The 13,996-nt window shown below is 43.8% G+C and overlaps 1 protein-coding gene and 1 long non-coding RNA gene across 5 annotated transcripts in view; one reads left to right on the top strand and one right to left on the bottom strand.

Moving 5' to 3' along the window:
* The window catches only part of GRM7 (glutamate metabotropic receptor 7), a 549,943-nt gene extending 539,183 nt beyond the window's left edge, over window positions 1-10,760 (bottom strand). For all 4 annotated transcript variants that reach the window (XM_050957328.1, XM_050957327.1, XM_050957325.1 and 1 more), the window contains exon 1: window positions 10,046-10,760. In XM_050957328.1, coding sequence (XP_050813285.1) covers window positions 10,046-10,624 — 579 coding nt within the window. In that variant the 5' untranslated portion in view covers window positions 10,625-10,760. The remainder of the gene's footprint in view (window positions 1-10,045) is intronic.
* LOC127053250 (uncharacterized) overlaps window positions 10,299-13,996 on the top strand; it is a 34,973-nt gene continuing 31,275 nt past the window's right edge. Inside the window, exon 1 of the long non-coding RNA XR_007774981.1 lies at window positions 10,299-10,376. This is a non-coding gene — a long non-coding RNA (uncharacterized LOC127053250). The remainder of the gene's footprint in view (window positions 10,377-13,996) is intronic.

Genomic DNA, 13,996 nt, shown 5'->3' with positions numbered 1-13,996 from the left:
TCACAGTACACATGTGCATTGATGTCTATCAGGTTCTGTAATTATAAAGCATAACACTCACAAGCCTTGGACATCACAACCTCACACAAGTGCTAACATGCTCAATAGTCCCTGAGTTACAAAATAAAATAGGTCATGGAAGCCCAGCCTCAACGAACTTCAGCTGTGCAAAGCCATCTGTGCAAAGATTCTGCATTACTTTACTGAGACTCAGAACTGCAATAGAAATTAAAGGCCTGTCGGTGAGCAGAAGGGGTTTCAGAGAAGAGGAACTTCTAACCCAAGCCTGTTATTTTTGAAATCACAGTCAGCATGAATCTTTTTCCAGCACCAGTTCAGCCACAAAGTCAACTTTTCTCCCTATCTCTTTCAGAACAAAAGACCTTCCTGCTAGTAGCTACAAGATGTGAGCACAGTTGTATGGATGAAAAGAATGGCATTGAAATAGAGAGAATTCCTCCACACAACTAAGATTTATGGGAGATATTCTGTGCTGGGTCTCTAAGGTGCCCAACAGGTGACATGCAACCCAGACTGAGGAAGGACTAAGTCACCTTTGCACCTTCCACATTCTGAACTGCTCCAGGGGCTGGCCCCTGTCATAATTTAGATATCACTGAAGAGCTGTCTAAGTTACAGCAGCTTTCTCAGGCTCCTCAGGACTTCTACAGCACTGGTTGCGAGTGTCCTTGACACTCTTCCCCCTCGCCTCCTAGTCCCCTGTGCCAGGACTTGCAAGTAGGTCTTCAGAGGATAGTCTATGGGCTGGTCCACGCTACGGGGGGGAAATCGATCTTAGATACGCAACTTCAGCTACGTGAATAACGTAGCTGAAGTCGAATATCTAAGATCGGATTACTCACTCGTCCACACCGCGCGGGATCGATGTTCGCGGCTCTCCCTGTCGATTCCGGAACTCCGTTGGGGTTGATGGAGTTCCGGAATCGATATAAGTGCGCTCGGGGATCGATATATCGCGTCTAGATTAGACGCGATATATCGAACCCCGAGCAATCGATTTTAACCCGACGATACGGCGGTTAGTCTGGACGTGGCGTATGTGACTGCCTTTCATAGCTCTTGAACTGGCGGATCCTTGCTCAACTGGAACCAGGACTTTCAGAGCCCCTTTATGTTGCTCTACCCCCTTTACCTGGCATGGAGGGGCCAGAGTTTTGAGTGAAGTGTGTTCACAATTCCACATAAGGCTCTGATCCTGAAAAGACTTACTCACCTGCTTAGCGCTATGCAAATGAGTAGTCTCACAGAACTGAATGGGACTAACTCATGCTTAAAGTCAAGCATGTGAGTAAGTCTTCGCAGGATTAGGGCTTACATGATGCTACTCCTTCCCCCTCCCCCATTACACTGGTGAAAATCCAGAGTAATTGTTGTCTTCAGTGGAATCAGCCCAGATTTACACTGAAGTAACTGAGAGCAGAATCTGTCATTATGAAACAGGTATGATTTTCCTCACAAAATTCCACTTTTTTTCCTCAGAATGCCCATCCTCTGCCCTATTACTCTAAATTTATTGGATACTTTGCTATTCAAATTGCTCTAATTACATGCTTCAGATCTTCCAATATTATGATAAAATTCATCATATTCCTATCCCTGGGACACTCTATATTGTCACTGGTTGAGATTAATTTGCATATACTATAAATAAAAATAGTGGCATCTGATATGATTCAATGTATTTTGTTAGAACGTTTTAATGCCTTCAGGCAAAACTGATATCCTAGGATAAAATATGAAATGTGTTATGTAGTTTTATACTGTTGGCATTGTGGGGCTCAAAATGTGAATATTCCTTATGAAATTTAATGTTTTAAAATGACTCCTGCTACATGTCATTTCAAATTGGTCACTTTACTAATGTATTCTTTGAAGTGAAGAAATTGCACACTTTTGTTTGCTGAATATATATTTTCACTGTAGGAACTGCCGCCTTCTAATTCCCACATCTCCATCAACAACGGATGCCCTGAGTCTGCCAATGATGTCAGTCTTAATCAGCTGCTTGACCTTGTCTCCTGCAAGCACCATCATCTTTCTTCTATGCTCTTATGCATGCAAGGTCTCCCTGAAAAAAATCCTCTAAGGCCACTACTCTATCTTCCCCCAAATCCCGTCTTAAGACTTGTTTGTACCATGAAGTCTACAGACAGCTGTCAGCTGACAACCACTATGCTAGTGGCTAGCTGAAACTATTGCTACTGATGTGCTTCTTTTACTCCATTAACAAACAAAATAAGCTTTAGCTCCAAAATACTGCACACAGCTAGTCTATGAAAACATATGTTCATGTTACTCTGACCCTAAACTCTGTCCCATCTGTGAATTTCATCCACCTGTAACTTGGAATCTAAAATTGCCAACTCTTTGAGGGCAAGGATTGTCTTTTACTCTACGTCTGTGCAGCGCCTAGCAAAATGGAGCAAACAATAATAGAGTAAAATATGATTATTACCTCACCTTGTTAAAATTATTCAGGTAGAACAGTAAAAAAACAAGGAAAAGCACTTAAGATGGTAAACATAGCTTGTTGAAAAATGAGAAAACCATTTGGCGAAAAATGGCAAAACATTGAATTTGTTTCCATTTCACAAGCTTAAAACGAAAATATTTTCATGGTTTTGTCAAAAAACAAACTTTATTGAAGTAGTTTTGAAATTGAATTTTCTCTTTTACAAAAATGTCTGGAAAGAGTTCTGATCTGCTTCCAAACAAATCTTGATTAAAAATAGGCTAGGTACTTTCCAGTCAGAGGATGACTGAGTCCCTGCCCTTCAGAATGCATAATCCAGTAGATTCATTCAAATTAGTAATTTGGTATATTATTTGTATTGTTAACTCCAATCCAATCAGATGGGACTCTGCATGCATCCAGGGCTCCCTGTGTGCAGATCTGATTTCAGGATCAAAGAGTATGGACCATTATCATGTTTTCCCTCTGGAAATGATGAGAAAGGCAAAGATATGAAGGAAAACTCAGTTTCAATTTCTGAATTTCTAAATACTTCAGCAATAGGTGGAAGGGGCTTCGTGAAAGCACATTAAACAGGCACTATACAATCTAACTTAAAACGAACATTAGAATCATCTTTCCAAACCACACAGATGCTCCAGTATCTGAGGGGAAATTGTTTAGAAGATTAGCATGTTCTTCAAAGGGCTAGTCCCTTCCACTTAATCCCCAGAACTCCTAAAGGAGCCATTATACCATGCTTTTCCCACATGTTCAGGAGAGGGGCAGCAAACATACAACAGGAACTCCCTGACTGGGCCACCGTTACGTCGCACAGGCCAAGAGCTCATAATGAACAGGCCAAAAGCCTCCAACCATACTTTGTTCATGCAGAGCCACTGCCAGTTTTCCAAGGAGTAAGTTGCTTTTAGATTTCTCTCTTCCATTTTTGATGGATCTCTCTGAACTTATCATCCACAACTCTTAAACCAGTGATAATACCACAAAGCAGTAGTTAGACGAAGGAGAAAGAGCAGAAGGGGGACAGACACTGTGGAAGTTGCCAAAGGCCTGATCCAAACTCCATTGGAAAGAGTTCTACTGACTTTAAGAGGCTTTGATTCAGGCACTGTGTGACAAGTTATGCTGATGCTTAATACTTTTACTTCAAAAAGAAAAAGAAAAAAATAATAAGTTAAACTACCCTTCCTGCCATACCCACTCTCACCTTAGTGTTCCAGTTGAGATTATTCCTAATCCTGTTATAGTTTTCCTTTCCCACAATCCTGTTAAGGCTTTCTTTTGTCCATGTCTATATCCAAATGGTAAGCATTACAATATTGGTCTCTCTTACAGAGCACTGAAGTGTTTACAGAAATGGAATATATTCAAAAGCATATTCAAAGGGACTTAAGGGGCACAAGTCTCACTGATTTTCTAAAGGATTGTGCTCCTAAATCCCTTAGTGATTTTGAAAGTCTCCCCCTTTTAGATGAACACTTCCAAAAGAATTAACATTGGTAAGGAAAGACAATATTTAGATAAAAATAACTGTCTATTAACCAGGAATTATACTTGCTGAAGACAGAAGCTAACGCAATAATTTAGTTCAAAATTTTAAGTATGTTTGTGGATTCCAAGGGAAGTTATTTTTACAATGTTCTTTAAAGAAAAGTGTTTATTTTCCCATGCTACATAATTTCATTCACTAAATATGTAAAATGGATAAAATATTTGGTAATTTTTTCAACATAGTTACTGACTTTCATGAACACTACATTCATAATAAAATAAATTATATTACCTTGTACGATTAGGGCTAATAGTAGTGTTGTAATGCAACATTAGCAGTGTAAATAAAAACACTGTTTTAAAATCCATGATGCATTTCAAAACCGCTTTCCAAACTGATCCTCTTATTTTTAAACTGAAAGTTTAGTTTACAATTGCCATAATCTTTATTGGCATTTCCTAACAGAATTTTAGTCCAAAATCAATGACATATTTAACATATGCACTTATATTTACATTCCCTGCATCAGGTATACCCATTCAGTTATTGTCCAAAGTTTACTAAATGCTTATACTATATTAATGTTTACTATCCCTACCAAAGATAAGGGACCCATTCTGCCAGGGACAGTCACACTGTAAGAGACAGTGCCCACCCCCAAAAAAACTTGCAATATAAAAAGCCATTGGTCGGTGATGGGATGTTGGATGAGATGGGATCTGAGTTACTGCAGAGAATTCTTTCCTGAGTGCTGGCTGGTGAGTCTTGCCCACATGCTCAGGGTTTAGCTGATCGCCATATTTGGGGTCAGGAAGGAATTTTCCTCCGGGGCAGATTGGCAGAGGCCCTGGAGGTTTTTTGCCTTCCTCTGCAGCATGGGGCATGGGTCACTTGCTGGTGGATTCTCTGCAGCTTGAGGTCTTCAAACCACAATTTGAAGACTTCAATAACTCGGACGTAGGTTAGGGGTTTGTTATAGAAGTGGATGAGTAGGGTTCTGTGGCCTGCTTTGTGCAGGAGGTCAGACTAGATGATCATATTGGTCCCTTCTGACCTTAAAGTCTATGAGTCAATGAGTAAATACATCCTTTCTCTCTGTGTATTCACTGGACAGAGGAAATCCAAGGTGCAGAGACTAACCTCTTCAAAAGTGCCTACGTGATTTAGGACCCAGTATACTATTTTCCAAAAGTGATTTAGGCAGTTAGGCTCTTAAGACGTACTGACTTTGAATGACTCAAACTCTTCTGCTTCTAAGTCACTTTTGAAAATGAGACCTCAGCACTTTTGAACATTTTGCCCTAACCCAAGGTCACCCAGGAAGTCTGTGGCAAGCCAGCATATGAACCCAGATCTCCTAAATTCCAGTCCAGTACCTTAACAACAAATCCTTTAATGGCTACACTTGTGTAAGAGCAACTGATTGCATCTATCAAAACTTCACTCAGAATTTGGCATGAGAAATCATGGAATGATGTGATCTTATGGAACATATACTGCCTTTATTCCCTGTGCCTGACTATGATCCATCTCAATGCAAGATTCAAAGGGAGTGTAATGACCAAGTTTTGACTAGTGCATCACTCTCTCTTCCCCTGCAAGATCCTCCCTATATCAGAATGAGCATATTAGCCCAATATGTTCATACTCTGGATTTGAGCTGCTTTTAGACTTCTGAGGGATCTGTGCTTGGATCTGGAACAAGAACACAATTCATAGTATTCTAAACATAAAATATCCAGATTATTCATACTATGTTTCTAATGATGGTGTAAATCAGTGATAGATGAACTGTTGTCTACACATGAAAGTTAATGCAGGATAAGGTATGGTGACTTTAAAGTAGACTAACTATTCATTAACTCTGTGTGTGGATGCTCTTATTCAAGTTAGTTAACTCCATGATGGTAACATGGATTAAATCAGGAACAGCTATTCCAGAATAACTCATCAGGTAAACAAGCTCGTAGAGTGGTATGCAAGTGGGGGAAAGGAGCAAGTTAATTGCCCAGTGTATGTACCCACATTATTTTTCACAAAATAGCATCCTCCACCACAGTAACTGCTAGGGTGAATTAAAAGTGAGAAGCATACAAACACTGTTTACCCTTGCTGATGCACCTGATGGTATCATTTGTGATGTTCCCAAACCTCTAGAGCAGATATCACGCACAGTACAGAAAACTGCATCCTAAACCTTTATTCACATATTTACATGTATAATCTTCTCCCAGGAGTGGTGGGGACCATAGGCACACACAAAATATAGCTCACTGGAGTCATTAGTGATATGCACCAAATTGTGCATAGGCTGCATTAATATGGTTCTAATATAAAGGGTGAAATACAAGATCCTCTGCTCTCCTCTAGGTACTGTGAGGGAAATGGAAACATCAATGAGTGGGATTTTCTTTGCACTAGCCTCAACAGATGGAAAGAAAGAGCTGATCTGCATGATGTTGAGGAAAAGCCTGTTTGTGCCTAGTGCATAAAATAAATGTTCAATAACCGTTCATCCATGTTAAAAATATAACCCCTGTAATGTTGCCAAGGTCGGAGAAACCTACGGTGACCTGTGGAGTATGTGCTGACTGCATATGCTAAAGCTGCTTGGGGAATTTATACAAGTTTCCCCCAAGATAAACTTTCTCCCCATCCAATGCTAGTTTGCATATTTACGCTATTTTCTTCTTCCAACCCCCTTTTTAGAGATATATCTTCCATTCTATCCTCTCTACATGACATGTTCTGAAATGCAACAAATACTGAGAGAGAGAAAATGGATAAGGAAAGCAGAACCACGCTGTAAAATATGTAGTTGGTACAATTACATAGCAATATTTAGAATTTCCTGTTTTCAGCATGCTATAATTCAAGGACAGCTTTAATCATATTATTCTGGACATGTCTAAATATTTTGTAATATGTATGAGTAAGTTAGATGTTATTGTATGCATTCAAACTCAGTTACATAACAGTACCGGAGATCTTACAGACATGGGTTCCCTACATAGAAGGAGCACAGTGCCAAGATTTGCTTTGGAATGATATATAAAGTAGGCTGGTTGATTTTGATACAGTTGCTTGTGAGAGCCTAAAGCAAATACTGTTTAACTAGGACCTCAGCATTTTCTAATGTGCATTCTCCACATGAAATGTTTCACACTTGTAGTTCTAATATAGCATATGATCATTTATTTTTCACAGTGTCCCTGTTATAATTCAGTAAGACGCCTTGAATTCATTAACCCTCACTATATCTAATTCTCTCTCTCTCTCTCTCTCACACACACACACACACACACACACACACACACACACACACACAGAGAGAGAGAGAGAGAGTTATTTGTATTTCTGCCAGTTGTGTGACCGACCAGTTTCGCCCAGGTCTATTGTTGCATCTACAGCTTTAATGCTGCCCTGTATTTAAGAAGTGGTACAAAATTGGATTTTATATTTGAGCTGGGCGGGGGTGGCTGGAGAGGAGAATCTCAGCTAAACATTGCTCCTTGATGTTCTTCCAGGGGTGGCAAAAAGAAGACGATCCAACTCTCAATCCATGGAGGGGAGGAGGAGGGGGTAGGGACACCAATGATCAGGTGCTCAGTTTGTGTCTTGTAGGTGAGGACTGCCCCTGACACTGGCAGGCAGATGGTAAGAAAGGAGCCCCGATGAGTTCCTGAAACAGAACAGTGAATTTGCCATGACAGTCCTAGAAGTTCCCCCGTTTGTAGCCCGGGGGAGAGGGGGAAATTGCCGGTTGCAAACAAAGTTAGGAGGGTTCGGGTTGGGGCGCGACAAACCCTGGTACCAGCAATGATTTCTCTGGCTGGGGGGGGTCACTGTCACTCCATGGGCGCTCACGGGCTGGCAGCACTTCGCTTCCCCGCTGGAATCCCGAGGCACCGAAGAGCTGCGACCTTCCCCTACACAAGGCCCATTGCGGGACGCGCCGGCGAGCGACCCCCGAGCCAGCCGCTGGAACTTGTTGAAGGCAGAGGAAGGCGCCTTCCTCGCTTCGCTTTTATTCCTTTTCCGGGGGGTGGATGGAAACCGTTCTGAACCACGGAGCGATCCGCACCGGGTCGGAGGCAAGCTCCTCTTTCCATCAGCCCTGGGCGCCCCCTTTCCCTCTGCCTGGCTGGGCACAGCCTGTGAGCGCGGCGGGCGCTTGCAGGCTGTCTGCATTACACTCCCTTCCACCAACACACACTCACTCTCTGCCATCCCCACCCTCTTTCTAGGCCGGTACCGATACTCCTACAATGCGATCTCTTGGCGGGCTGAACCTGGAAAACGCAGGGGCGAAGGAGGATGTGGAAAATACGAGAGAGAGCGTAAAAACAATGCGAGGTGCCTCAGAGAGCCAACTTGCACGCTACAAGTTGATGCATCTATTCTACCTGTAGCCCTGGCCCCTCCCCCTCCCAACCCCCACCCCGAGATTTGGCTCCTCCACCCTGGGCGAACAGTGGCAATTTGCAAATTAGACTAAAAATGATAGTGTGCTGCACTTGGCATTTTGGCTCCACCCTCCCTGCCTAGCTCTGGTTTGCGCTTTTCTCCCTGCTGCTCACACTGCCATGAAAGCTCCCAGCTCCTGCTAGCCTCCCCAATCCTTTCACATGCAGAGAGAAGGGGATCATCCAGCCTCCCGTCCGAAAGCAGCTCCGAATGATGGAGATGCTCCGTGGGCCAGGTCCCTTCGCAAACTCTTTGGCAGAGGCTGTGTTTTAGGTTAATTAAAATCACTTGCTGTCTTCCCCCTGCCAGCCCCATACACACTTCGCCGCAGAGGTGGGGTGATTTCAATGAGGCAGGAGAAAAGCAACTGCCTGGATACAAGTCCAAAAGGAAAAACTTGGGGAGAGACTTGCCTCTTTGAATCTTTAAATACAGCAGCGCATGGACCCATGCAGGGGGGTTTCAGCACAGGGACTAACATAATGGGGACATATATATGAATGAAGCGGGGAGGAGAGAAACAGAAAGCACTGCAGCAATACACACCCCCCAATCCTTTAATCCGTCTTCTTAACTCATCCTTTAGCACTTGAGAGAGGAATTAAAGCCTGAAGCAATCCAGCAGTCGCTGTCCCTACAGCCTCCCACCTACGTGTCTGGACAGGGTTTTAAAGAGTCCGAGGTTGAAATGGACTAGGGGTTACAGGCGCTAGGGCTCGGTTTTTCGGGGGTAGGTTACTGCAATTTATCCCCCCCCCTCGGGGGCGGGGGGTTACTGCATTTCCTCCCATATTTGAATCTCGCTTAGAACGAGATGATTTCCGAGCTGGAGTTCTGGTTTATCTACTGCCAGCTGGGAGGAGAAAAATGTCATTTAAAGTAGATCAAACTGTGGCTTATCATTTAGATGGATGAAGATGTCTAAACACAGATCGACTTCTGCAGCTGTAAAATGGAAAATAAAAGGCAAGTGAAATAATGAAAAAATCAAATGAAAAATGTACATATTCTCTCGCTCTCTCATTATACACACACACACACACACACTTGGCTGCAGCGATGTGCACTCTAATCCCAGTGAAACTAATACTGAACTAATCGAGGGGGCTGTTCGGCAGAACCCGCGGTACACAAATGTGTCCTCATCAAAAACCTTTAATATTTCATGTTTGAAAACATTTGTGCTCGCGCCCGTTGCCTTTCTCAAGCATGTTTGGCGAGCCATATTTCACTCTAATGCAAACCCATTTAAATCACAGCCTTGTTTTTTCCACAGATTGCTTCTTGTAAATGGGGCGATAAATCCAGAAAGTGTCATGCACGGTGGAATAGAGAGGGGTGGGGCGTTGTTAAAAGAGAGAGGTAGGGGGTAGGAGGGGAACAATTCTTAGGGGGATTAAATGAAAAACACCTAAATGAAAATGGAGAGAGTAAAAATTGCATCGCAACTGCCCCAGCTATCCCTGTGCAAGTGGAGAAGCCTCAGTAGAGTAGAGACGACGAAGACAGCAATAAATCCATCCGTTTCAATGACAAACCCCAAATAAGTCCCCCTCCCCTTCCAAACAACCTGATGACTCTGGACCCCCTACCTGGAAAAGCCTTAAGATGTTCGCTACCATAATGGACACTGAACTTCCAGATGCCCCAATCACTCCAACTACTTTCTCTGGCTTGACAAAGACCGGTGGTTCCCCATTGGTGCACCTCACGTCGGAGGTGTCCTTCTGGATCAGCGCCTGGACAAAAGTGAGCGACTGCTCCAATGCATAGGTGTCCCTGGAACAAGTGTCCAAGATCCGAGCCCCGAGCGTCACGTTGGGCAGCAGGTCCGGGTCGCTGTTGATCTGGTCCAGCGCGTACAGCATCGCCTCGAGCCGATGGATGCCGTTTTCTTTCTTGATGTCCCCGCAAGGCACTCCGGTGGGTCCCTTGGCGTGGACGGGGAAGAGCCCCCCCAGGGTGATGTCCCCCTCTATCCGGATGGAGTGGGGGGCGTACATCTCCTGCCCGTGAGCCACCGCAGAGAGGAGAAACTCCAGCAGGCAGCAGGGCAACTTGATCAAAGTCAGGAGATGGAAGAGTCTCCCCAGCTGGATCATGGTGCTGCCACTGCTCGGGCGATGGCCAGATGTCCTGGCGTGGCCAGCGGGGCACCCCTGCGCCTTCATGGGAAGAGGAGGGGAGATTCCCTTCGGGTGTGTGGGGTGGGGAGGGGACAGGGTGGGGAGGTCCGGCTCCTGCCTTCCGCCCTCTCTGCTGCTGCTTCTCCGCTGCGATCTCCAGCGGCACAGCACTGGGGAAAGGTAAGGGCTTGCTATCGCTTTAAATGGTCGCTCGGCTGCTCTCCTCCTCCCACTCTCCCCACCTCCTGCTCTCACCCTCCCCATCCTGGCTCTCCAGTTCTCTCCCGGCGCGTCATTACGCAGAGCTGCGGGCTGAGGTAGCTGGAGGCAGGCGGGCAGCGAAGGAGGGATGGGGATGGGGGGCTCCCGAGGCTGGGCTAGGTCTCGCTCCGCGCCTACCGCAGCCTCTCCCCGTGCTCTGGGTTTAATTCCCCCGCGCCGCCAGCTCACTGCCCTCTCGGGATCTTCAGCGTGGAGGGTCTGTGTGCGCGCGCGTGAGAGAGAGAAAATATACAGCTGGCTCTACCCTGCTGGATCCTCAATTTTTTGGCCCCAAATAGTACCATGAAAATAGAGAACAAGTCCAGCCACTTCTAGGTCACAAGAAAAAAAAAAGGAATCCCAACCCTGATGAATCTAGTCACAAACACTCTGAATCTGGCACTCGGAGCTGCCCAATAATGTTTATTTACCCCCCAAATCCTAATGCCTAGATAAAGAGCACGTCTAGCAGCTGCGAGTGCATTAAAAGAGCCAGATCTCACCACAAAATTCCTGATCCTGGCACAGATTCCAGGCTTTCTGCTCCCACGGTGGCAAAAATGTGCTGATATCAAAAACCTGATAGTTGAATCCTGCCAGTTTCTGGCAAGTGTAGCTGCTTCTACTGCACAAAGAATCTTGACCTTGATGCATCCTGGCATAACAGCACCACAAGACCCTCTGGATCTTAACACAAGGAAAGTAAACCCTTTCCCTCACCCTTGCCTCTCCCAGGCTTCCCCTCCCTGGGTTACCCTGGAAGATCACTGTGATTCAAACTCCTTGAATCTTAAAACAGAGAGGAAAATTCACCTTCCCCCCTCCTTCTCTCTCCCCCTCCCAGACTCTCCCTGAGAAAGTAATCCTAACACAGAGAGAAATTAGCCTCTCTCCCCCCCTTCCCTCCTTTCTCCCCACCAATTCCCTGGTGGATCCAGACCCAGTCCCCTGGGGTCTCACCAGAATAAAAAAACAATCAGGTTCTTAAACAAGAAAAGCTTTTAATTAAAGAAAGAAAAAACAGTAAAAATTATCTTTGTAAATTTAAGATGGAATATGTTATAGGGTCTTTCAGCTATAGACACTGAGAATACCCTCCCAGCCTAAGTATACAAGTACAAATTAAAATCCTTTCAGCAAAATACATATTTGAACTCCTTCCAGCCAAATATACATTTGCAAATAAAGAAAACAAACATAACCCTAACTCGCTTTATCTACCTAGTACTTACTATTCTGGACATATAAGAGACTGTATCAGAGAGATTGGAGAGAAATCTAGTTGCAGGTCTGGTCATTCTCAGAACCCAGAGAGAACAAACACAAACAGCACACACAAAAACTTCCCTCCCTCAAGATTTGAAAGTATCCTGTCCTCTGATTGGTCCTCTGGTCAGGTGACAGCCAGGCTCATTGAACTTGTTAACCCTTTACAGTCAAAGGAGACATGAAGTACTCCTGTTCTATTAACCCTTAACTATCTGTTTATGACACCTCATATCCAGCACCTGGAGCCTATCATTTAGGTGCCCATCCCTTAAATTGTCAAAATAGACACGTCACCACTCCTCCTAAACCAGACAAATCCATGCTTTGACACATTCCCAGTGCAAGAGCAACTCAAAATATATTTAATGGTACCTGGGTCTTGCCAGATTGAGAACATTTTTTGCCATAAAACTCTACAGTCTATTGCATATTTAAAATACAAGTATAGCTGCTTCTAGTCCACTACAATAACCTGGCCCAGATACATCCTGGTACAGGAGCACTTGACAAATCCAGATATGACTGAAGAAACAGCAGGGTTGTGTCCATTCCCCAGATCCCCCAACTTCTACCTTTATTTAGCCAGCAGATAAATCAGATCCAATTACACTGCCTTTCACTGAAGCCACAACAACCCATATCTGACATTCCTCTCATCCCTCAGACATTGCCAAATTTCATTCCATAAAATTGAAATATTTCAGTAAAACTGGTCTAGCAGATGTGGATGATCATATTAAATGTGGTTTTAGCCAAACTCTTGATTGATATTTTAAAAACAGTCTAGGGGATTCAGATATGTCTTTCATAAATTTTAAATGGAAGATCTGTTTTTACACCCCTAGATGCCTTGGGGGGGGGGCGGGGGGAGAGTCAGTGCACTGAATACAAGCATTAGATGAACTGAGGTCTAGATCTGAGACTAATTCTGAGATTAGATTTCTGAAATTGAGGGGATTTGGATGCTGAATACATGCACTAATTTGGAACATGGTCTGCATTTTTGAGTGCACTAGTAACTGCTACATTTTTACTCTATTTAAACAGTAGCATTTAGCAAAAACTGATGAATTCAGGGGCTAGATATATATGTAGCTGATGCTGTTGAGGGGCCAGAATTTCCAGTAAAGATGTATTGCTCTCTTCATGTAGTGAAATTTGGAAAACGGGGTCAAAAAGGGTAGTACCCAGCAGGATTGAGGTGGATTTTTTGAATACGATGTTTGGGGCTAAAATTTGGGAGGATGCAGATTCTGGGACAAATAATTTCTTGTGATTTCACTTTATCTGGTTACAATTTAAAAAAATAAAATAAAAATAAACTAAACACACACACATCCCTAGACCCTCTGATTCAAAAAATTATTCAGTGACTAAAATGCTCAATATTCATCAGCTGTATGTCAGCTACTCCCAGATTTACAATATTTAAAAGTTTGATTTCTTATTAAAGCAAAGTGAGCCCCCTCAGACAAAAAATATTAACTCATGGGGTGGTTCAGGTGTGGGATTTTTTCCCCTCTTCTCTTTCTGTTTATATGTAGTTTAATTATTGCTCATCATCACATTGACACAATTGGGACAAGGTGTCAGCTTAAGTGGAGGAAGCAGGAGAGCCTGGGATGGTGGCATAAACAGTTATCCAGATCTGGTAAGAGATGAGGCCAAAAGTGTCAGTGGGAATTTCACATCTCTATAGGCAACTCAACTGCTGCCCACAGTTTCTGACATGTGCCCACCTCCCAAACAAATTACAACCACCTACTGCCCCTTCATCATCCCTCACTCATATAACCTAGCCTATTAGTCAGTTCAGGTGTATCTCAATCGAATGCCTACCTTGTTCACCTTTACACTATTACACACACACACACACACACACAGGTT

This window comes from Gopherus flavomarginatus, chromosome 6 (assembly GCF_025201925.1).
Source record: "Gopherus flavomarginatus isolate rGopFla2 chromosome 6, rGopFla2.mat.asm, whole genome shotgun sequence".
In the NCBI taxonomy this organism is placed as follows: Eukaryota; Metazoa; Chordata; order Testudines; family Testudinidae; genus Gopherus; species Gopherus flavomarginatus.
This window is presented reverse-complemented; position numbering and strand designations above follow the sequence as displayed.